This window comes from Calypte anna, chromosome 12, assembly GCF_003957555.1.
Source record: "Calypte anna isolate BGI_N300 chromosome 12, bCalAnn1_v1.p, whole genome shotgun sequence".
NCBI lineage: Eukaryota > Metazoa > Chordata > Aves > Apodiformes > Trochilidae > Calypte > Calypte anna.
This window is the reverse complement of record NC_044258.1, coordinates 20,676,303-20,700,837: the sequence shown is the minus strand read 5'-3', so window position 1 is coordinate 20,700,837 and position 24,535 is coordinate 20,676,303. Positions and strand designations below refer to the sequence as shown.

The 24,535-nt window shown below is 52.0% G+C and overlaps 1 protein-coding gene across 1 annotated transcript; it reads right to left on the bottom strand.

Moving 5' to 3' along the window:
- Positions 1-4,381: 4,381 nt before the first annotated feature.
- On the bottom strand, positions 4,382-23,986 carry LMCD1 (LIM and cysteine rich domains 1). Its single transcript, XM_030458709.1, has 6 exons — positions 23,956-23,986; positions 13,332-13,420; positions 11,902-12,157; positions 8,510-8,836; positions 5,303-5,518; positions 4,382-4,637 (listed from the first exon to the last, which is right to left on the bottom strand). The coding sequence occupies exons 2-6, from the start codon at positions 13,418-13,420 to the stop codon at positions 4,479-4,481; spliced, it is 1,047 nt and encodes a 348-aa protein (XP_030314569.1). The 5' UTR covers positions 23,956-23,986; the 3' UTR covers positions 4,382-4,478.
- Between the last annotated feature and the right edge of the window lie 549 nt (positions 23,987-24,535).

Here is a 24,535-nt window from a genome sequence, read left to right as displayed (position 1 = left end):
GGAGTTCATGTGCAGAGAGAACGTCAGCCTTTGACAGTCCCCCTGCTGCAGCCCTGCTCTGGGGCTCTGGAGGAATTTCCTAAGCCCATAATGAACCCTCTGGCTCAGCAATAACACAGCTGCCCACAGAGCCTGCCCCGGGCAGGGGCTGCAGCTCCTGGGGGCTGGGGCTGGGGCAGGCAGGGAGCAGCCCTGAGCCCAGGAGGGTATTGGAGCACCAACATCACTCCTGCTCAGGTGTTTTGCTCCCTGAGAACACAAACCCTGCTCCTTGTCCTGGTGTCAGCACCTCGGGGTGCAGCACCCTGGGGGCTGATGGAGATGCTCCCATCACCTCCTGAACCAGGGCACAAAATCCTCAGTGTAGAGATTTACTCTGGTTTTGGTGATTTGGCTGAAGAGGTTGAGTTAAAAAAAGTAAATAAAAGCTCCAGTTAGATTTATATAGGCTTAATTAACCCCAGTTTTTATAGAATAACACATGCCCATGTGAACTGTATTTAGCTCGGCCCCAAAGCAGCAGCAGCTGCTGGTCTCTGGGAGGGTTCTCTGAACACACCAGCAGTTCATGAATACTTGTTTTTGCACCTCTAAGCTTTTCTCTCTGGGGCTTTAAAGCCAGTTTTATTGTAGTGTTTATACAGCCACCTCAGCTGGCCTTTGGGTTATGTTTCTCTCACCTGAAGCCACTGAATCTGGAGTTTTATGGTTATAGGGATCTGAAATCACATTATGTTCAGAGTTGACCTCACTGATAGAACTCCTTAAAAGTTTCTGTTTAGGGCAATTGTCTTCTGCCCAGACAGCAGATTCTTACTGAGTTATAAGCCAGATTAACAACTTTTCTATGGCTTTTTGCTACCACTGAGGTAAATAACAAGAATCCCATCGATTTCGGCAAGTCGGGACTGAGTCAATTTGTCAGAGAAGTATCTAAGAAACATTTTTCTTGAAAAACACTGTAAAGGATGATGCAGCTTTTCTTTTCTTGTGGAGAATGAAGTGAAATGCAGCCTGATCATTATTGATCCAACCCTCCACCTCTTGAGCCAGAGCAAAACAGCCTCTTCCAAGCTGGAGGTAAGAATCCTGCAGAGCAGAACTGCTTCTGTGCAGGAAAAGCTCAGAAGAGTTTATTTCTTCCTCCTTTAAGGACTCCCTACCTTTTCTGCATGGCCTCAGAAATGCAGAGGTACAGAGTGGGTTCCAGCCCCACACATCAGCTCCACAAAATAAATATTTTAAATATAGACAAAGAACCAGGGTTCACTTAAGCTGAGGGCTCCTTTCTGCCCAGCCCACCTCCTTGCTCGAGGTGTGTGAGGCCACAGCTCCAGCCACTACTCATTTCTGAATTGTTTTCCCCCCCAGGACCCACAGCTGGGGCAATCCTTCCTCTGGCCCTGGGGCACACGTGGGGCCTTGCCTGGGAACAAGGCGTGGGATGATACCACCAGAAACCCACCCAGAGCCCCTGTCCTCAGTCAGCCTCTGCCTTTCCACTGGTGAAACCCTCCCAGCTCACAAACAGAGTGTCCCTTTTCCTTCCTCAAATAGTTCTTAAAAAAAAAAAAAAAAAGAAAAGGGACCACAAATAAGACAGCACTTCAAATATTTGTAGATCCAGATCAGTTAAGCTTTGAAAAATTTCAGCTTGCAAAACCTTCAGCTGAAATGTGGTTTCTCCCCAGTCATGGGTTATTTTCTCCCTGCTGATGGGCTCTGCCTTCCTTCCTTGCACCCTGGCCAGGGCTGGAACCTCATCCCTTTGCCCCTTGGCCACTGGTGTGTGCCAGCACAGCTACCATGCCCTGCCACACACCAGTATTAATTTCTCCTCCAGCAAAGAGTTTATTTTCAAAGCACTTTCTCTCTGAGGCCATATGGGGGTGACTGCACATAGGGGGGAAGCAGCAGCATCTCCCACTCCTCCCTCCCTCCTGCTCCCTGGCAGGAACCCTCATCCCTTGGCACCTCCTGCCCTTCCCTCGGCAGCATGCCCACCCCAAGACCTGGAAAGGATCTGAAAAGCAAGGCCAGGAAGACTTTCCTATCCAGAAATAGTTTATTTAAACATTTTAGGAACACTTTCCTGTATTGGCAGACATGTTATACTGAACGTTTGAGTTCGAGCTGAATGCTCATGCAGGAGGCACAAAGTCCTTGTCACTTCTGGCCAGGGACAGGAGGCCCTGATGATGCCCCCCGAGGTGCTGGGTGGGTGCAGTGGGACCTGTTCCCCTGGGGCTGTGGGGATTCTCTGCCCTGGCCCTTTGCAGAGAGCAAACCAGGGCAGCTGGGGGGAGCAGCTGCCACGGGGGCTTTGCACAGAGCCTGTCCCCGTGGTGCAGTCACCCCGTGAAACCTCTCAGGTTTGATGGGTGCTGTGGGCAGCCCCTCTCTGCACTGCTGCTCCAGCAGGCAGGCCAGCACAGCCCTACCCATCTAACTCCCTCCAGCACCAGAGCTCCTGACCCACAGAAGGAGCTGCAGCAGCCTCCTTTGCTCCAGATGATAAACCACAGCAAAATGCAGCCTAATGGCTTCACTGGGGGAGGTTCCTTTCATGCTTACACTGAATTTCAGCTTTAATACCAAAACTAAAGACTCACATATGTTCTGAGCTGCTAGATGCATTAATTTCACGCTTTTGCTCCTGACACTTGAGAGGCACAGGATTTTGTTAAGCTGTTTAATTGCATTGAGTTTCTTTAGCAGACACTACATACAAGCTGCAGAAACACCTGAAGGGCTCAAGTGGATGCCAGCAGCACAAAGAGGCCAAAACAAGAATGTCTGTGCTGAAAGAGGGCCTGCAGGGGAGAACCACTACCATTTACAGGCCGCAAAAGCAAACCCAAACAGGAACGTGCTACCATGGGTTTGTTTTTTCTGAGTAGCCAAATAAAGGTAGTAGTGATGGAGGGCTGGTAGCAGAGATGGCCTGTGTCAGAAGCTGAAGCTCCAGCTCCAGTGGTGGCATTTCAGTCCCTCTCTTTAAACAACCTGGCACCTCCAGGAACATCAACCACACACCAGCACAGGGCTGGACACAGTGTAGGAGGTGCTCACCCCCCACGGGTACATCCTTGCCCCAGATGGGGCTTCCCTAGGCAAGGACAGTGACCACCTGGACTCACCAACTCTAACCCTGCCACAGGAAGAGTTCCCCCCAGCTCTCACTCACAAGATGTTTTATCCAAGGCAAGCAAACACCCACAGCACGGAGCACACCCCAAAGGGAACCCCTTCTCTGCTGCAGCAGAAAGAAAACCCAGCACACTCACCTCTGCAAAAAATATTCCAGTTCTCTGGCAAATAATGCAGACATTTAATAGGAGCAAAAAGACAGAGCACACAGACACCTGCCAGCCCGGACTACCTGACAGTTCCAGTGACTACCAGAAGCATCACTTCAGGAACAAATACTTTTGGCAGAGACCCTGTGCCAGATCCTGGGATGGTGTCACCTCTGTCAAATCCAAGAGGTGATGGGGACCTTCCCTAAGGAGGAGGGGCTGTGGGATAAGGTCTGGTGAGAGTGCTGAAGGCTCCAAGAGGAAGGTGTGGTTATGCAGGGGGTCACTGATGCATTACAGTGAATTACACTGCAGAATCAGCACAATAACCCTCCCCACACCCCTCCAAGACAGATGGAAAGCTATTTTCCATAAAATTCCTGGTCAAACCCAGCTGGAATAAAAGCCCATGCTTTAAATGCTGTACGACCTCCCAGGTGGTGGTGGGAACACAAAGCTGCTCTGTGGCAACTCCCTGCCCTGGGACAGGCAGATGGAGGGGGGAGAGGGTCCCTGGGACCTGCTGGGAATGCTGATGCATTCCAGTGTCAGGGATAACTCTGACAGGGGCTGAGCTGCACCATCCCACCAGAGTTAAAGCCATCACCCACTTGCACAACTCATTATTTTTACATTATTGTACATGATGGAGGAGAAAGCTACAGTCACACATTGCTGCAGTTTTACATCATGTGCTTTCAGAAAATAATCACCCAGGTTAGTTAAATCCTCCACACCTGTTGCTTTAGTACAGTTGTCAGCAGCCTGTTAGTGTAAACTTCCAGTATGGATTGCAAAAAAAAAAGAGCAAGCCTTCTTTTTGACTGTGACCATAGGTTTAGTATGCCAAAAGTTACCTTTGAGATGTGTTATTTTCAAAAGACTATTGCAAGATCTTAGTTGCAAGAAGCTTGGAGAGACTTGATAAACACCAGCACGACACCGAAGCCCCTTTGCTGTCCTTCCTGGTCAGACATGCTGATGTCAGGAGCTTCCTTGGCTCCCTCCCTACAAAACACTCCTCCAAGAGGCAGTGCATGCAAGGGGGCACTTGGTTGCTTGAAAGTCAATAGCCAGGCTGATTTTTTTTTTTTTGGTTGGTTTTTCTGTTTTTTTAAACCTTCTCCTTCTGGTGAAATGCCCCCCAGCTCTGGTGGGACTCGGGGAGCTGCTCCCTGCTCAGAGGTGTCTGCTCTTGCTGCAGGTGATGCAGAGGAGGCCAGCGGTGTCCAGGACGAAGGCTTTGCCGGTCAGCAGTGTCTCACACTCCAGGCAGGAAAAGTGCTCCTTGTGCCAGGCCATGCCCTCTGCCTGCTGGTAATCCTCTGAGAAGATGAGCTGCAGGGCAGACAGACAGACAGACACCATTGCTCATTTCCACCACCTTGCCAAGGCAGAGCTGGGAGAACTCCATGCCTCCCACCAGGTCTGCTGGCCATGGAGGGCAGGCTTTGGGAAGGGGTTCATGAAATGGACAGGATTGCTTTGGCTGAAACCCCTCAGGCTTTACGTGCAGCTGAGGTGGGCTGTTGCTCTGAGACAGAGCCCAGAGCTGGCTGGGACCACCAGTAACACCAGTAACACCAGAGTAAGGGACTGGATGCTCTCAAAGATCTTCTCCAACCAGAACAACCCTACCATTAACAGCCCCTTCTCTGCAGGCACTGCCAGCTCCCCAGAGTGGCCCTGGGAGCTTTGGGTTGGTGTGAGAGGGTCTGGGGGTGTGGGTTGGTGTGAGGGGGTTTGGGGGTGTGGGTTGGTGTTTAGGTGTGGGTTGGTGTGAGGGGGTTTGGGGGTGTGGGTTGGTTTGGGGGTGTGGGTTGGTGTTTAGGTGTGGGTTGGTGTGAGGGGGTTTGGGGGTGTGGGTTGGTTTGGGGGTGTGGGTTGGTGTGAGGGGATCTGGGGGTGTGGGTTGGTTTAGGTGTGGGTTGGTTTAGGTGTGGGTTGGTGTGAGGGGTTTGTAGGCACAGCTGATGTCCCTGAGGGGTCCCGGGGGTCCGTACCTCGTCGCAGGCAGCGCAGCGTGGGCGCAGGCTCTCGCAGTAGTGCCTCCCGCACCAGGCTGCCCCGCTCTTCCAGAAGTAGATGAGGTCGACGAGGGGCTGGGCGCAGCGGCAGCAGACGAAGCAGGACGGGTGCCACAGCCGGGAGTAGCCGGCCCTGTCTGCGTACACCACCGGGCAGTCCCCGGGCACCGCCGCCTTGCAGGCCTCGCAGCGCTGCGGAGAGACGTGGGGGCTGGGAGCGGGGCACGGGGCTCTGCTGTCACACACCCCATCACGGGGACCCCTCCAGACTCACGGGCTGTCCCCAACGTGTCCCCCTCCCACAGCAGAGAACCCCCCGGCCCTGCAGCCCCACAGCCAGAACAAACACCGGCACCTTCCCAACTCCCACCTCGTTCATTGCCAACGAGAACTGTTAAAAAACAACCAAACCCACAACCCAACTTTGCTGTTTCTCTCCGTGGCAATTATTCACAGGGCTTTTCCTAAGCACTGCATAACCTCTATCCCCCTGCCATTTGCACACTAAATAAAGAGCAGCTCTTCAAACTTAAGATGGGATTGCAGCTCGGTACTCGTTTTACATCTCCACGGCATAGGGAGAGGAGTGAAGACTTTATTAGCAGAATTACCAGAGGTGTTGGCCAAGAAAGTGTCCCTCTCTCCTAAGCTTTTTTCCAACTCATTCTGCTGGCTGTGGTTTTGCAGTGACAGCTCCCACAGAAGCAGCTCCCCAGGCATCACCAGAGCTCTCACAGCACTGCTGGCCTCCAGGGTTTTGGGACAAGGGCTGATTTTGATCAGGGTTTGGTTTGATTCCAACACAGTGGCTTGTAACACCAGGAGGCTTTCCAGTTCTCAGGGGGTTAAAGACGATTCTGTGCTCAGTGGAGAACGTTCAGCTTGCAGGACACAGTCACTGCAGGGATGGGCCCCTGTCTGCAGCCCAGAAGAGCTCAAAAAGCTGAGCTTGAGCTCAGACACCTCTCTCATGGTGATTTACATTGGCCCTGCACGTTTTTCCTTTACACACCAATTTCAACACAGCCTGAATGTGCAATAAAGTTTAACAACCCGAGCACTGAGCCCACACAAACATCCCAGCTTGTGTCTGGGTGCAGCACGGGTGCCTTCTGGGTTTATTATCTTCTACAGCAAGGGTGGTGGTTTTGCGGTTTGCTTTTGCTTCCTTTTTTCCCCCCCACACCTGATCTTCATAAATCTATAGATCAGACTCCCACCTTGATCTGAAATAGGGTGAAGTCAAGCTGCTGGGGCTGATAAAAAGTTTGGTATTTAATAGATTCCGATCTGTGTTCTACTTCTAATGGACTCCATGATGAAGCATTGCACAAGGTCCTTGACAGTCAGGATCTCCAAAATGAGCTACTCAGCACCATGCTTTCCCTCTCTGCCCCTCAACCAAAGGCACTGTGTCTTCCCAAAAAGCTTTCCTCATTGCTGCAGTCCTGAAGGTCGTGGAGGGTTGGGACAAACTCCATGCCCTGGAAGGGTCCTAGGCAGCTGGTGGCACCCCTGGGCATCACCTCCTGGAGAGCAGCACTGGAGGGAGGCTCAGGGGAGCTTCCTCAGGCTTGGGAACAGGCAGTGTTTAACACCCACCCGTTAGGAGACATGTGGGTATGAAACCTCCACTCCTGGCCTGTGCTCATCTACACTGTAGCCCTGAACACATCAACAGTATTAACACCTCCAGTGCTGCTGGCTTTGTGAACTTCAGATTCTCAGTCCCTTTAAGACTCATTCTTGGTCTTCCTAGAGCTTATTTTGCTCATGTCTACTTTCAGCCTCACACATACGACAAAACAAAGCACTATAGCTCATTTTTCTACAGCAAAACATTCTGTCAAGGCCAGCAGCCCTTCTGACATTGTTCTGAAGTTCAGAACATTCCAGATCTTGGGACACAGTCCATTCCTATCAGGTCAGCTGCAGCAATTTGTGCACAGGAGATCAAATTCAAGCTGGCAGTGTTCTGTTAGAAGGGAAAGAGGAGCTCAGTATGGCCAGAAACTCCAGCACCCCACTGAAGCTGAGCTGTGCAGAGTGCTGGTCAAAATGGGTTTTCAAACTGCTATTGAAGCAGTTCCATTTTTCAGTGAGTGCCTCTAGAAAAATGATGCTTTAAGCTATGGAGAGTAACATCACAGTTATGTATTTATTTGGAAGGACAATCTTGCAGTCTAAATAAACCCCTATTGCCAAGATGACTTTTATTAATGAGTTTAATAGAAACCTTCCTTTCTTGGCTATTTTTAAAGCTTAAAATTCTTTGTCTGATTCAGTATTTTGTTGAAATAGTGAAAAACTTTCACTGTATCACTGGACTCTGAAAGTCAGAGTTAATAGAAAAGGCCATAGCAGAGGGGAGACATTACCCAATATGGAATGAAAACTGCTCTTAGCATCTTGCAGTCTCAGTGCAGTAATGGCTAGAGACATCTTGTCTTGAAAACACTCAGACACCACTTCTTCCCCAGCTTTAAATCCCCTGCTGCAAGTCACCCTGACGAGGGCCAGTACAAAATATCTTTCACTCACCATATTTTATGATAAGTTCAGCAAAAGCCTCTCCAGACAGTGCTGGGAGAATCTAAAAGGGTGCTAGGGGACGTCAGTCATCACCCCGTGGAAATGAGTTTTTATGGCCAGAGACGTGCCTGGTCTGTACAGAGTCCCCCAGAGCCATCCCAGCCCTGGGAGCACCATCTCTGTGTTCACTGCCTGGCACTCATCAGACTGAGCCAACACTCACTAGCTCACAGGAAAACTCCTTCTGCTCTTGAGCACCTGACTGATGCTCGGTCACCCAGGGACATGTCACCCCCAACCTCTCTGAGTCTGGAAGATTCCCTTACCATGGTGGTTCAGCACAGCTCTTGCTGCAGAAGGAGGGAGATAACCCAGCCTCTGAGATGGCCCCTGTGCTCAGCAGGGCTGCTGGGACCACACCAGGGGTCCTGCTGGGGAATCAAAGCACACTGTGGGGCAGCTGAGCATCCCAGCCCCGTGCTGGCAGCTTGGAAAAGCAGAGCAGCAGGCTGGGAGAAGCCCTGGAGCAGCACCAGGAACCAGACACAGGTCACCCTGGCTGGTGCTGTCTTTTTTCCCCTCTAGCTGAGACTGAATCTGACCCTGAAAGCTTTCCAGGCCCCCCCTGCCAGCCCATCCCAGCACACTTACGTAGATGCCCTCCGTGGGCTCCAGGGCCCCGTTGGACTCAGGGGTTTTGCTGCCGGTGATGCTCTCATCCTGAGCCTTCCCCTCCTCCTTCCTGGCACCACCCTGGCCTGGCAGTGCCACCTCCCCGACGCCCAGAGCTTCAGCTTTGTACTTCTTCACAAAGTCTTCCATCAGCTTCACCTCTCCCTCGGCCAGGCCCTGGCAGTGGGATGGGTCCTGGTCGTAGAGCGGGAGCTGTCTCATCAGCTGGTGCCGCCGGTACCGCGCCCCGTCCGTCCCTGCCACCGGCTGCAGCTCCTTGGGGATCAGCTCCATGTACTGCATGGCCTGGCATGGAGAGAGCACCCACGGTCACCCACCCCAGGCACCTCCAGCAGGCAGCACCACCTTCCTCTGGCAGAAAAGTGGCCTGAGGGGAGACCTGCTCGCTCCCCACCAGCAAGGTGGAGCAAGGGGAGGGCTTGGTCTCTTCTTCCGAGTGCTAAGACAAGGGAAACAGCTTCAAGTTGCCCAGGGGAGGTTTGGATTGGAGATTGGGAGCAATTTCTTTACTGAAAGGGTTGCCACAGACTGCCCAGGGAGGTGGTAAAATCACCGTCCCTGGAAGGACTGAAAAGATCCATAAACACGGCTTGGAGGGACATGGGTTAGTGGTGGGCTTGGCAGAGCTGGATTAATGGTTGGGCTGGGTGATCCTAAAGGTCTTTTCCAAGCAAAATGATCCTATGATTCTTATCACTGGTGCTTTAAAGACAAATGCTCAGCCCATGTAATGGAGTAGAGGCAGAAAACGTGCCCGTGCCCCTTCCCCTCTGAGCTGTTCTACTCTTCAGAACTAAAAAGCTGAACTTAATCAGATGCAAGCAGCAGCCAGGCTGTTGTTATAAATTCCATCCTCAGTAAACAGGTTGGGTGGTTTTTAGAGACATTTTTTTTTTTAAATTTAGGGTTTTTATTTTTAAAAACAATCCAGACTCCTCAGAAAAACAAAGCAGCAAAGAATTGCTTCACTACTTTGCAGCAGATCCCCCCCCTTGCTGGCACTAGCACACCACTATTCCAGGTAATTTGACCACAAGGCTGCTGAAAAGACCAGAAACACAAACATAAAAACCTGAGGCCAGCCAGCTTCCTGCTGCCTTCTGCCAGGACTGGGAGAGCTCTGGGAACAGGTCAGAGACTGCACCAAGGGCACCCCAGAATGCCTGTGAGCTGCACACAGCAGCTTACACTCAAAGATCCCTTCTTATCAATTAAAAATACAACCCTAATAGAGGAAAAAGCAGCCGGATAGCAGTGCAATCTGCAGGTCAGAGTGACAGCCACCAGCTCTGCCATTCTGCAGCAAAGGGAAGGTCCTTGGTCACTCCTACAACACGCAAAGCAAACCCAACAAACTCCCAAAGAAAGTCCCTGCTCACCTGGCCACTGGTCCCTGTCTCAGGAGCAGAGCAAACCCTGATCTTGTGAGATCCCCTCCAAGTGTTTGGGGGAGTTGGGCTCTGCACAATTAACTCCTGGCTGGGTGCTCAGGGAAGGGAGTTTCCCACTCGAGGCATTTTTCCTATTGTAGTGTGAAGAGCAAAGGGGCAGCCAGTTGGCTCCTGGCCATTCTGGTTTAAAGACCAGCATCCAGCTGCATTAAATTTGCTTCTTACTTGGTCAGCATTTGAAAAACTGAATTTTAAGAAAAGCAGAGGAGTGATTAACTGTTTACTGTACGCAGTCTGGCTCAGCATGGTCTTCTCAATACAGAAACATCTGAGCAACACTAAACAACTCATCAGCTCTTTGACAACTTTGACAAAGGCAGCTTCCACCTCATCTACTTTCAACCAAATCACTGTCTTGCAGAGCAAGATCCCTGCAGGATTCCACCCCAAGCTTCCAGCCTGCCTTCAGAAGGAAGTCACAGCAGCAAGGCTGAAAACATTTTGGCCCCAGCCCCTTCTGAACAATCCTGAGGAGGGCTGATGTCCAACACTTCTCCTAAAAGTATGACAAATAGATCTTCATCCTTTATCAAGGTTCTCTTCAGCTCCCCTGCACCCTAGGTCCTGCCCCTCCTTGGAGCTAATTGCTCTGCCCCAATTAGCACTCCAAGCCTGAATGCATCTCCTCCTCCTTTGCCCCTCCAAGGTGGGATGGCAAACAAGTTTTAAGAAGAAATAACAAGTCTGCCTCTTGGGTCTGCTGCTGCAATTCAACATTTCTTTCCCTAATTCTCCTTGAAAAAAAAATCTGGTTGCAACTTTCAGCAGCTTTAAATTATTTGTTTAATTTGAAGAGCAAAAGCTGTCCACTAATGACAGTGTTACATAGAATGGTTTTGGTACCACAACAGAGTTAAATGCTTTCCCTCAGGAACTGCTCTGCTGGCTAACACCTCCACATGCCAAAACCACTTCCACTCCTTCCCATAGCAATGGGAATCAGACACAGGAGGGGAGGTGGGACTGGGGGCTTGGTTTTGGATCCTGACATGGAACTGTGCTCCCCATCTTCCTTTTCCACTCCCAGTTGTCTTTAAATTACTGCCTCAGCAAGCAGAGAAAATAATTATTTATGAAAGACGAGTTATTTTGCTTCTGAACAGAATAACTGACAAACACAGTGCTGACTGAGATGCAGCATTGATTCCCATTGATTTATTTTCTCTGCTTTTGAGACAGACTGAAGCATAATTTCCTGAAGTGTTTGCTAAAAAACCCTCCCAGTGTCCCAGCCAGCTATCACAGCCTCACACCCAGATGATGAAGAGCTCAGGCTCCTCAGGCAAGGTAGGATCTCCCTCTCCAAAGGGATGCCCAAGCCTGGGGCAACTCCTGCCCAAACAAGTCACCCAAGCAGCTTGGACCAAGCTTCTGGGAGAAGCAGTGGAGACAGACCAGTGTTGCTTCAGAAGCATGGATGGGGCTCTGGAATTACCTTGTTGTCCTTGTGTGTGTCCCACAGCTTGCAGAGCCTCCTGCCTGCTTGGTGCCCTCCAGGGGTGCTTGGGGAGAGGGCCAAATCCCAGCCCAGACACCCCCAGATGGCTCCCACATCCAGCAGAGGGGTTGGGAATGCCTGGCTGGGCTGCACAGGCTGCAGCAGAGATGGGATCTGTCCTCAGCAATGTTTTTATTGGACATGAGCTTTACCAAAGCAGTGAGCTTTCAAGTTGTAAAGCCCATTAAGACTTTGAGAAACGTAAGCAAACCTATAAAAACCTCAAGGCAGTGCATTCCCCTCCCTTACCTACTCTGGTTATTTACATTTTTCCAAGACACAAAGTGCTACGCACATCCTTGCCCCGGGAGGCAAACCTGATGCTTTACTGGTACTCCCCCTGATCTTACTCCAAGCTGAGCTGTGTTCTCCACAAGTGCCAACTCCCTCCCAGCTCTTACCAGCTTCTGGGTGAGCCCCGGGGGAGCCCACTCGTAGGTGATGGTGTTGAAGGTGGGGTCCTTGCGCGAGACGATGGGGTTGGTGACGATCATGCGGTTCCTCTTGTAGATGCGGGCGCCGTCCCCTCCCTTGACCCGGGCAGTGAGTGAGGAGTACCTGGAGTCTGACAGCAGCCTCCCGATCTTCTGATCATCCTCCACATCTGAGCTCAGGATGTGATCCTCCTGGCTGCATTTGCACGTCTTGCAGATTTTCCTGCAGGTGAGAAGGGAGAGCATCTGCTGAGTGCTCAGCCACAGAGCACCCACCTCTTCCAAAGGGTAAATGCAGACCACCTGCCCCAGCCCCCTACTCTTACAGAGCTCTACCTGCCCATGAAAAAGTGACTGCAAAAAGAGGAATTGATACTTAAGGGGCTGCCTTTTAAATTATAGCAGTGAGGACACCCACAAGGCCACTCTCTGCTGGCCAGCTTTCCCATCAAATGCTGACAGCAAAAAAGAACAAACTCTGATACAACCCCCGGCATCTCAGCAGGGTCCTGGGGCCAGCAGGATTCTGGACAAAGCAGGATTCACCCCAGCCTTTAATTGGCCTGATTGAAAAAGAATCAGTGATTCACCCAAATGCCTGTTTTGCAGTTTGGGTTCCCACCCAGCTGAGGTTTGAAGCTGGGGATCAGGGCTGCAGCCTCCTGCAGCCTCTCCGCACAGCCAGCAGCTTTGGAGAACACTGCTCAGCACACAGGACCTCTCCAGCCTCACAGAAAAGAGTCTGGTGTTTTGCAAGACAGCCTCAGAGGGCACTAATTCTTTTCTAATTAATGACATCTGGATAGCTGCCTTCCCTTCAAAGCCCCCTTTGTTTCTCCCCTCTGGGTGTGCAGGAAGGGCTGCAGCCCAACGCCCCTGCCCAGAGCTGAGCACACGGAACCAGTTGGCTCCCACACCAGCTGATACTGGTGGCTATTTACCCAAATTTAGATTTTTAAGAGGAAAAACTGAAAATAAAGTTATCAAATAACAAGCTGTCTCCAGAGCATAGCATTTCAGCTGTCATGCTGCTGGGGACAGCCAGCAGCAACATCCACTGGGGTGCTGCCCAGAGGGACACAGGCAATGCTAGGGAAAACCCACCCCAGGGGTTTTAAAGCTTGAAACACTGGCTTTAAGCACTTGTGAAAGAGAGTTGCACCCCTAAAAAATGAAAAATCAGGGGAATGGGGAGGAGGAGGGTGGGGAGGAGGGTAATGGGGAGCAGGGGACATGAGCATCTTCCCAGCTCAGCAGCTGTCCCATCCCAACACGTGTCCTCTCCACCCCTGCCCAAGGGCTCTGCAGGTCTCTGCACTTGGGGTGCTTGGAGCCTGCCCATGGGCAGGTCCCCAGGGCTGGTGCTGGGGCAGGGCCCAGCCAGGCCAAGCCATTACCTCCAGGAATGTGGCTGGAAGCCCGGGCAGGTCCCTCTGCAGCGCAGACACGGCACCGCTCTTCCCGCCGGCGGCTGGCTCCCCGACATCTGGAAAACAGCACAGGGAGCTGGAAAGGCTTTATCCTCAAAGACCATCCCAGAACAGAGTGCTTACAGTGCTTTGTCCTTCAGCCATGCCTCATGTCCCATGAAGCCTCAAATCTCCCAAACACCGTCTGACTGCTCTCCCTGCAGCCCTTGCTGGTTTTTAAGGTTATTTTGGTTCAGTTCATATGTTTCATGTGAACCTGTGCAAGTCAGAGGTTTGAGGCAGTGAGGTGTGGAGCTGCACTGCCATGACCTGCTGCTAAACTGGTTTCCCTGCAGCTTTCACCTCCTTGGTCCCCCAGGTTCAGGTGTATGGAGGTGCCACGTCCCCATGCCATGTTCCCACCCCTCTGGTGGTGGGTTCTGCAGTGAGCAGGAAAGGTGGCAGGGAAGAGCTCTGAGAAAGACCTCTCACCCTGGGACTTCAGAAAAATACCTCTTAAAAAAATGTCTTAACCTGCTTCCCCTGCTCCTAACATCCAGAAAAACAGAACATTTGATTCCTCGGCTCTGTGCCAGCTCTCCAGAACAGATAAAGACATTTAAGTTTCCAGCACAGGCCATTAACAATCTGGCAAGCTCTGGAACTGTGTGAGAGGTACCTTCCAACTGATGGGGCTTTCTTACTGCCTCTGATGGTAACGACCCAGAGAGAAGCTGAGTATAGGCAAGGGACAATGAGTGGTTGTTTACTTAAAATACAAACATGTGGACTAAATAAACTAATTTGGAAAAGTTTCATTGCATCCGAGGGTAAAAACAAAGGGAAAAGCATCGCCAGTAGCAAGAGCAGCACATGAAGCCCCACCACAGCAACCTGATGCTTCAGTCTCCAAGTGCCAGTGCAGGAACTCAGTCACCTGGGGGGCCACCAGCTTATGACCTCCTCACTGAAACACAACCCATCCTTTCCCTTCGTCACTTCAGTGCTAAAACCACCCTGCTTTGGCAGTTTATTCAACTGGGTAATTTGTTCTACTGGTCCGAATGTGATTTCTGCTTCATGCCCCAGGCCCAGGTTTAACTGCTCTTGCCTCAGCCTGAAGCCTATGGCAGTATCCACTGCATCCCTCCCAGCACCCCAGGAACTGCCTTTGTCTCCCCAGTTACACATTTCTTCAGCCCAAACAAACACAGCAAAGTGGATCAGGTTCAACAGAGCAAATCTCAGCTCTTCACTCAACCCACTGTTATTGTGCCATTGCCCAGACCCGCTGGCACCAACAGGGCACCCCAGCCTCTGGGTTACACAGCAACAACTGATCACCCAGCTCCCAGAGACCAAACCAAGTCCTATCCCTAAGCAATATGAAAACTGAGAGGCTCTCCAAGGCCAGGGGTGGCTCCCCAAGCCCACCATGTCTGGAGGTCGGCGTCACCCCTCGCGCCCTCAGGAGCGCAGGGAGGTTTGAGGTGCTCCTTTCCATCTCTGTGCAGGGGCCAAACACAACAGGAGTGGCTGCCTGGTCAGCAGGACTTCCTGCCCAGATATGGAGCTTCTCCTCACAGCTCCTCAAATATGCATAAAAGGAGATTTCTTTTTCTTTTTTTTTTTTTTTTTTTTTTTTTAAAAGACACAAGACACTGCAAAAAACCGCAAACCCAGTAAGATAATGGGAAACAAATGCTCACCAACTGTCTTTGACTCCACCTATGCCCAAGCCCATCATCAGTGTTAATCAAGGAGATGCAAAAGTTTAAGATAAAAAATTTGAAGATATTTGTAATATGTATTTTTGTTTAAAAAAAAAAAAAGCCTGTGTCAACAAAGCTCCTGGACGAAAAGCAAGTTCTGCTCACCATGACTAGCTATACAATGCATCTTAAGATTTCTGTTTTGGCTTTTTATGTCTTATAGCATTCTTGCTGCTAAAGGAGAGAAAGCAAGTCAGTGCAGAGGAAATTCTTAGGTAGTGAAATGATAGGAAATTGAGGCTGTTCTACCCACAAAACCAGCTCTGAACAATCTCGGGCATACGCCAGCAATACCATGGCTCACTCTGACACCAGCCAGGGGCAGGGCCAGCTCAGACACTGCTAGGTTTGCTCAGGGGCTGGAATACAGAGAGACTATAATGACAAGTGACAAGGAGAAAACCAAGCATGGCTCCTTCTCGGGTCAGAGTTTAAGGACTCCTTGGAATGGAGCACTGAGCTACCAGAGCAAGTCTGGAGAGATCGTGCCCTCCTTAAGAGCAGGTCTGGGTCCAGCTCCACCATCCTGCTCCATTCACAGCTCAGCAGAGACTCCACAAAGTTCTCCTGCTCTACCATCAGTGCACCCTGGCCAATGACCCTTCTGCCCAATGAGCCACAGAGCAGCTGGAGTGTTGAGTTGGCTGTGAGGGAGCATCCAGCTGAAGAATTGGCTGAAGGTGCATGAGGCACACGTGGTCCCTCCCTTGCTGGCAATGCTTCACTTTCTTGTGCTCTCAGGCTCTCCCTGGAGCATCTCTGCTCAGCTGTGCACAAGACAGAGTCAGGGCAGATATGATCTCTTAGTTTTGACCCCCAGCAGCATGCTGCACATCATGAGGCCACAGCACTGACCTGGTGAGGTGACAGACAAGGTGGAAACAGGGAACTGGAGCCAGCTCCAGCTGCTAAAGCAGTCCCTGTAACAACAGGCTGGTAACTGAAGGAAGCAGATCCTTATCTGATCAGAGATCTTGAACCATACTCCTTTGGAAGCCCTTTAGTTCCCATCTCCTGCAAATCCAAGTGATCTTGATCTTAGCACAAACTGAGCTTGCCATTGTCCTGCAGATGGGACAGCACTGCCCTGAGAGGCCAAGGAGCCTCCTGGCAGGATGGTTGCACCAGCAGCAGCACAGGAAACCACAGGGCAGCTTCAGCCAGAAGGGGACATCCCCTCAGTCAGCAGCAGCAGTGACCACCATGCCTCCAAAAAGACTTTTGGGAGCAGCTGCCCCAGAAGGGAGCAGCCAACAGGGCTCCTGCAGAGCTTTCTGGATCCCCAAAGCCCTGGTTGCACAACACCCTATTTGGAGACTAAAACCGGCGATGGAGACACGTAACCACCTCAAGTATGTTTTCTCCTCCTTTTTAGGCAGGGAAGAGGAAAAGCTGGTTTCCAAAAAGCTACTACAAGTTCACAACAGCCCTTCAGAGCCCAGGTCCTTGTTTCACCTCTCCTCATGGGCAGATGGCTCTCCAGCACCCACAGCAGACACCCCGTGGAAGCCCCTGCCCCAGTGCTGGCATTGGACACCCCAGCCCAAGGAGCCAGAGCCAGGGCAGAGCTGCAGGGAAGCTCTGGGGACACCTGGAGGCTTTGGGTGGGGTCCCTCCATCTGGAAGGGATTTTAGAGATTAACAACTCTGATTTTGAGACAAAGTCCCTTGAACAAAAGGAAAGGGAGAAGTCATTTGATACTCCCATGGGCGGGATGTGTTTGCTCAGCACAGTTGTTGAGGGGTAGGGATGGGGAGCTATGAACTGGCTGTCACTGTTTAACTAGAATAGAGCAAAGCTGCATAATTACAGGGAGCTAACAGACTGCCAGGCTAGCAGGAACTGGAGTGTAAGTGTTGACATCCAACAGAAGAGGTATCAGTACCGGTACCGGTACCGTGGTGAGGGAGCACTGCAGGCTCTGGAAAAGCACCTGAGTGTCAGTCAGGGCTGAGCAGTATTTACATGGGCTGTGGGACCAAAGTCAGCCAAGCCCAACAGCAAAACACAAACACATCCAAGGGGCTGCGTGTTGGCTGAAAGCAGGAAGAAAGCCAGACTCAGTGCACACACAAAATTCCCTCTTTGGTTGCACTTTCCTTCCTCCCGTGGTCCAGCAGGGCAGATTTGCTATGATTGGTGTCTTAAATACAACCATTTGATGTGCCCAGCCCAAGGCACCCACCTTATGAGACAGCCCAGAATTAAAGGGCAGGCAGAACCCTGGTTTGCTCAGAAGGAATGGATCCTCTCCTGCTTCCCCAAATCCCCCCGTAACCAGAGCTGCCCTGGTTCTGCTCCCACATTGCTCTGTACACTCTGGGGAGTCTTCATTGAGGCATCCATGCTTGAATAGGTCCCTACAGAAGAGGTGACCTTGGTAAGAGCCACTCTGAGCTAACAAGTAACCCAGTGTCAAGCAGCCTCACTCCTGCTTTCGTTTCCTAATTCAGGCTGAAAAGCATATGGACCAGAAGAAATCAGATTCTCGGTGATCTGGTCAAATTATCCAGATTGTTTTTCCCCTTCACTGGTTCCTCTGCTGGCAAAAGCTTCACAGCAGTAGAACAAATCTGGTGATGGCTCAAATGAGGCCCTTTGATTCCCACCCTTGGCTACCTGCTGCACAAACTCTTAAGTGCAGGGGCAGCTCTTCCTGACAGCCCCTGGATGTGCCTGCATCCCTGCCTGCATCCCAGCACAGCTCTGCAGCCACACAGGGCAAGAGACGTGCCTGGCAGTAAAAAGAAACCAAACCTAAGTTTTGGTGTAACTTCATGATGGTCCAGAATGTCAGGTAAACACCAAAGGCACTAAAAACATGGCCTAAACATCCCAGCAGGATGGAAAGGGCTGAAAAACCCTACGGCTTGGCTTAGCTAAACAATTGCTTCCAGTCCCAAAAGACTGAGTTAAGATCCTTTTACCACGCAGGAGAGCCCAAATCAACCCTCTGCTGTGTGGCTGAAACCTCCTTTCCAGAGCTTGGCCTCAAGCACCTTAATTGCTGCTCCGAATGGGCAGTCTGTCCCCCTCAGCACTCTCCTAGCTTGCTCTCCCACCTTGGAAACCCCTCAATAAATTCCCTGAGGCTGGGGATCTCCTGCTTCTGCTTGAACCTGCCTCTCCAGCTTCTGGGGAAAAATTATCCCCAACAGACATCACTGGAAAGCTGAAAAGTTCCACACAGCTCTTCCGTGGAGTTGTTCCTCAGGGCAGGATCCGGCCCTGAGCATGTCCTGGTGCTCCAGCACTAGAGGAGCAGCTGACCCAAAACTAGAGCAGCTGAGGGCTCAGCCTGCAGGTACCACCTCTGGAACCCAGCAAACAAGCTCTGGGGGGATGAAATACCCCTGGTTCCAGGGGAAGGACAGGGAGCTGAGCCTGAGGCACCCCAGGGCTTGCTTTGGCTCATCCTCTTCTGCAGCAGAAGGTGCAGAAGTCTCAGATGGATCAGCCCCCTCTGGTTCCACTGCTCAGCCATTCATTAGGGAGGGTTTGCGAGGGCAAACATCCACTGTTGTAGTACCACAGCGTTGTTTAGATTTGTTTTCTTCTCATTTTTACAGATAGAAAGCATCTTTTATTTTAGCAACACAAAGAAGAGGGGGAGGCACCGACATCCAAGGGAACTATTCCAGTGGAGCTGCCAGGTCCCAACCTACAGGATGACAAACACAGCAGAACCAGAGGCTCTGCAAATGCCTCACTCCTCCAGGAGCACATAGTTGGCAGCATTCCTTTCTCCACTAACAATGTGTGAATTAATGATAAGGACAAACTTTGAAAAATAAGATGAACACATTTTTCCACAAGCAAGACAGTGCTACAGACCCTTGGTCTTAATTACCAAACCAAGGGAGGGAGTAGGTGTGTGTGATGGGAAGAATCCAACCAGATTTAATTGAACAGCAGCTGGGCTGACTTCCAGAGTGCTCAGATAAGTGTTTCATTGTTCATCAGTCACCTCCAGCCAGCCAGCTCCCTCCTCCCCACCTCCAGCTCCAGAAGGTGCTGGATTGTCACCAGGAATGGGAGGGTCCCCTCAGTGCACTGACTTGTTGCACTTCAGGACCTGCTCCCATCACATTTCTGTACACCACCACTGGTCAGGTCCTCCTAAACACCTCCTCAGCTCTGCTACGTGCACGTCCAGCTGAGAGGATCCAAACACAGGAAAGGTGCAGATGTGCCCCAAGGCAGGGTGCAGCAGCATGCTTGGCCACCCATCCTCCTCCTCCTCCCCATTCCTCTCTGCTGCACCTTCCCTGCAACAGCTCCACAAACCCCTCAGAAACCCAGCAGGCTCATCCAGCTGTGCAAGAATGCAGTAAAATGAAAGGCTTAGGCACAAAGTGTTTAAGAGGGAAGGGGGTAGCAAACCCAGAGCCCTCTGCCAGCTCCTGCAAAGCTGTCACCTCAGCCTCAGAGGCTGTGGTCCCATCCCCAGTGCCCAGACCCAGAGCAGGTCACTTAAACTAGCAGCTATACTGGGTCACTGGATTAAGACCCACTGCTGACAGGAGCTGGCTGGCCTCCTCCACACTCCCTGTTGTAGTTGGCACTCGTGGATGCTCTTTGGTTGTCCAAGCAGACTTGGCAGCAGGGGTGATAGGAACACAGAATATTTTTTTTCCTCCACTGGACCTTTATAATCTTGCCATAAGTTACCCTCCCACCCAGAGGGGAAATAAGGTGAGGTGCTTTGGTGTGGCACGTTTCTAGGACTTCAGAAATAGCAAATCAATGAGTCTGAGCTCATTTGGTAGCTGGTGATGGGCTGAAGCTGCTACTCGTGTCAGTTCTACCAACTGCTTCACTGTGCTCTGCATCAAACTGCCAAAGGGATGGGCACAGACCTGCAGAGAGCAAACCCAGCAAGAGGAGAGTCCCCCCTGCAGAGGGACAGAACCCCCCAGGAGCAGGGCAGAGGCTTTCAGGAGCTGAAGGGATGAGGCCAAAGGGTTTGGAGAAGGCAAGGTGGTGAGAGGATGTGATCAGTGGAAACCACACCAGGAAACTTCTCCTCTTCCAAAACTTACAAAAAGCTGCCCCAAAATCTTTCCCTTTCTCTGAGCCCCATCTTTAAAAGGAGCAACAGCTTCAAGCTAGGACATCCGAATACTTCTTTTCCTGAATGACTGAAATACAATATTTCCTTTTTAAATAGAGGGGAAAAAAAAATCTTAAACACTCTCAACACTGCAGGACGAGGGATTTTGTAACTTGTAAACTGTGTTTTATGGGACTCGATTTAGCTCTGAGTCCAAATCCCAAAATAAGCTCTTTAACCCGTGGGCTGCTTTATGATTTCATATCTATAAATACAGGCCCAGAGCTGAGCAGGTTTCTGCATTAGGATCCACATCTGCTTCCCATGACAGCTGCTTCCTCTCCAGGGCTCCAGTCCTGACCCTGCTCCTGGGCCAGGGGTTCAGTCCCAGGGGTACAAACCAGCTTCCAGCTGGGGGTACCCAGGGGGCCAGACCCACCCCCCAGATCCCCTCCTGTCACAGGGAGCAGCCCCCCTGCCCATCTAAAGGCTTCACAGAAGGGATGAACCTTGAGCTTCTGCCAGGCTGTGCAGAGACTACAACCAGAAATCACCACCATGAAAGATGTCTGGAAGGGGTAAATAACTTTCTGTGGTGTGACTGATAGAAATGGAGCTGCAATGGCTCTGCAGTTACTGACAGGCTTTACACAAAATCATGGGGGACCCTGAAGTGTCCAAGTTGCTTGGAAGTGGTTGTGGACAGAGTGGAGATATTGCAGATGTGTCCTACTTCTGGGCATAACCCTGTTCTTTGGGAGGGGAGCATCTTCCCCTGAGGCCATGCATCCCCCAGCCCTGCAGAGCATCACCAGACACAGTGCTGGGGGACACAGCCAGGGCTCCATTCAGCATGGGTGTCCTGCACACCTCGACTGAGGGACAGGCATAAAATGCATTAAAAAACTGAGCCTCCAGTTCACTCCTGGAATTCTGTCTCTGAGTTGTTGGCCTTTCCCAAGGCAAGTTCCCAGCTGCTCAGTGTCCCCGTGGCCCCTGTCCCCAGCGGTGACCACAGCAGCAGTGCTGCTGCCCTCCTGCCCTGCACCCTGCCTGCTCTGCCTCTTTGCAAAACCCCACGCTGCAGAACTGAAGGAAGAAAAACCTTAAAGAACCAAAATTTGCATTAACTGAGTAAACTTTACCTTGGCTTTGAACGGGGCTTTTAGCTTAGTGGGTTATTTTCTTCCCCGGACAAAAAATGGGCCGAGTTTAGGGAGAAGAGTACACAAACCCTGCTGCCTGCCCCATCCAGCTGAACCCACTCCAGCAGCACACAAAATGCCAGCCATCACGCTTTATCTTTGGTTCAGATTTTAACTCTCCATTTAGAATTTAATCTAAACAATCCATTTGCCAAACAGAGTGCCGTCCCACTCATGCTGGTTTAATTTCCTCAGAAAGAATCCCATAATACACTAGGCAAGACATCAACAATAATTAAACCCAACAGTGATTGAAAATCAAATTTTCAGGGCCCTGCAACAAGCCCTAATGAGTTCCAGACTTGCCTTCCCTGACTTGCTCAAGCTGCCTGTGTGACACTGCCAAGCCAAATTAAAACTTGACAGGAATCCACCCCATGCCCAGAAAAAGTGCCCTGCTCAGGATTCAGGAAATTGAACAGCCTGAGACACCCGTTTGTCTCTGGACAGATATTATTCAGACAGTGACCCAGGGCCGTATGACTTTCTGGTTTTTATTATGCCATGCCATACCTCTCCTGAAGTGCAAGCGAGCTGGGACTATTCCTTTTTGGCACTGCCAAGCCTGGTTCCAGCTCAGGTGATGGGGACTCAGGGTGTCACCGTGGGCACTGCCACCCCTCACAGCCACCAGCCAGCCCTGGTCCCTCCCCAGATGCCAGTGAAATGGAAGCAGAGGCCTCATCCTCTGTGCTTCCCCAAGGGGAGCTCAGTACCCAGCTGCTCAGCTTGGAAAGGCTTTCAGGGTGCACTGTGAGCCCTCTGATGTGCTGCTGTGTGCCCTGCTCCATGCCCTGCTCCATCCCCTGGGGATGATGCTCCAGAAGCTCCTGGGAGATGGGTTTGGCACAGGGACAGCTTAGCTGGGGAGGGGGATTCTGCTCCACAGCACAGATTTGCTCAGCCCTCAATCCAGAGCTGCAGTCACCCCTGAGGAAGGGTCAGTTCTCACTCCTGCAGGGTTGGGCTTCACCCAGGGCCTGGGCAGAGCTTCCCAAGGGCCTCCAGTTGGCACCCAGAGGTCCTGTGGCCATCAGGACCCTCTGGACATGCCTAAGGGTTACAAGCAACAGGGACCTGCTGGCAGAGGACATCCTGGGGATGCCAGACCAGAGATGACCTTCCCAGCATGTCCTCACCAAGCCCTGGCCACTGTCCTGTCCATGGGGACAGGGTCAGCTCACAGTGCCACACAGGAGGAGCCTCTCCTTGCTGGCAAGCACCGATGGGGACAGCAGGGACAGCAGAGGGGGCAAGGAAGGGAGGAATCCCTCAGTCCCACCTCAAAGCATCAGGTACTTCAGGCAGGGCACAGAGAGAGCAGCACCATCACACTGCTGAGGGGACATCCCTGCCACCCAGACCACAAGCTGTGCTGCCAAACACCAACATCTGCCCGGGGCAACCCAAGAGGAGCATCCAGTTTTTCACTAAACCCAGCAAACAAACAAACAAACAAACTTTCCTGGGGATCCAGCAGTGGGACAGCTGAGACCTAACAGGGTGGAGTGAGGACAGACAGGCTGACCTTCCCATCCTGACCACCAGGGAGGGACCTCCAGGGACAGCACTGGCAAGAAATCCCTCCTAGAAATTCATGGTCAAGGGTGCCATTCCCTGGGAAGGGTCAGGGGTGCCCCTGTGCCCCGGCAGACCCCGAGAGGCCAAGTCCTGGCACGGTGACTCTCCTGGCAGCAGGAGATGGGATGACAACCATATGGAAACCGAGGAGAGCTGGCAGGAGGTGCTGAACTCATCCCCTAATTCTGCAGTGACAAAGGTACCACCAGGAAGGTCGTGAGAGCAGCTGCTCCCTGGCGGCCCATTCCACATGTTTTTTATTTAGCAAACAAAATCCCTTCCCTTCAGCCCCAGGCCGTGCCAGGAGGGCAGCTGGGTTATTCTGGTTGCTTTGCTCACCCAAGGGCACTGTGGCAGAGGTGCAAAGGCTTCCCAGGGGCTCGGAGGGGACAGCAGCTCAGAGCAGCGGTGGGCAGAGCCTTCAGCAAGTTCATTTAGACAGCAAGCATCTGGTTTTGTTTTTCCAGCCGAAGCTTTGCTGAAGTAGATTCATTGTAGAGAAGGAAGCAAGGCTGGGCAGAGCCAGCACAGCCACGGCCACAGCCCAGCCGGATCTGCCCTCTTGAGGGAGAGGAAAAACCTCAGAGATCCTTCTGTCCCCTCTGTAACTCACACCACACACTGCCCGGACAGCTCTGCCCTGAGCCCCGGACCCGGGGAGCTTCAGTCCCGGTGCCTCGGGAGGGTCCGGACCAGAGCCCATAAACACCAGGGACAGAGGCAGCAAAGAGCCCCGGGGTGCCGGGCGGGCGCTCCACACGCAGGTACCGAACCACCGGAACCATCCCCGCCGCTAGCCCAGCGCAGAGGCTGCCGGAGGGGAGGGGAAGGAGCGGGGATATTGGGATCAGAACCATGAAACCCGGATGGCTCCCAGCCCGAACCCCCGCTCCGCACGCAGCCTAACGCAGCCTGACCGGGCAAGGGGAGAGAGGGAAGGGGGAAGCAGCCCCAGGGACCCCGTCCCGTCCCGTCCCGTCCCGTCCCGTCCCGTCCCCACCTCGCACAGTCCCGAGTTCGGTTCCGTCCTCAGCGCTCCCGCGGTCCCGGCCCGGCCGCCGCTTTTCATTGGCGACCGCGGCTGCCCCCGCGCCGCCCTCAGCCAATCAGCTGCCGGCACTAAACTTTCCTGGCCAATGGGGCGCGGCGGGGCGCGGGCAGCTCCTACGCGGCGCGCAGGGAGCGCGCAGGGAGCGCGCAGGGAGCGCGCAGGGAAGGGACTGGGGGGAAAAAAGGGAGGGGATGGGGGGAACAGGGAGGGGAGAGCAGCACCTGGGGCTGAGGAAATGAACATTAAGAAAAAAAAAAGAAAAGAAAAAAAAAAGAAAAAAAAAGAAAAGAAAAAAAGAAAAAAAAAAAGAAAGAAAAAAAAAAAAAAAAGGGGGATAGGGGGTAAAAAAAAAAAAAGGTGTTGAGTTTCTGAGCGTCCATCACAACCAGTCGTGTCCCTTCTGGTCCTCTGCTCCCACAGGTGACCCTGGCGGGATGTATCAGAGCTCACACTGAGTTCTGTCCCGGGTGTGCTTTTCCAAAAGGAAGGAATGCAGTTATAGTGGCTCTTGGGAAAGGGAAAATGAGGG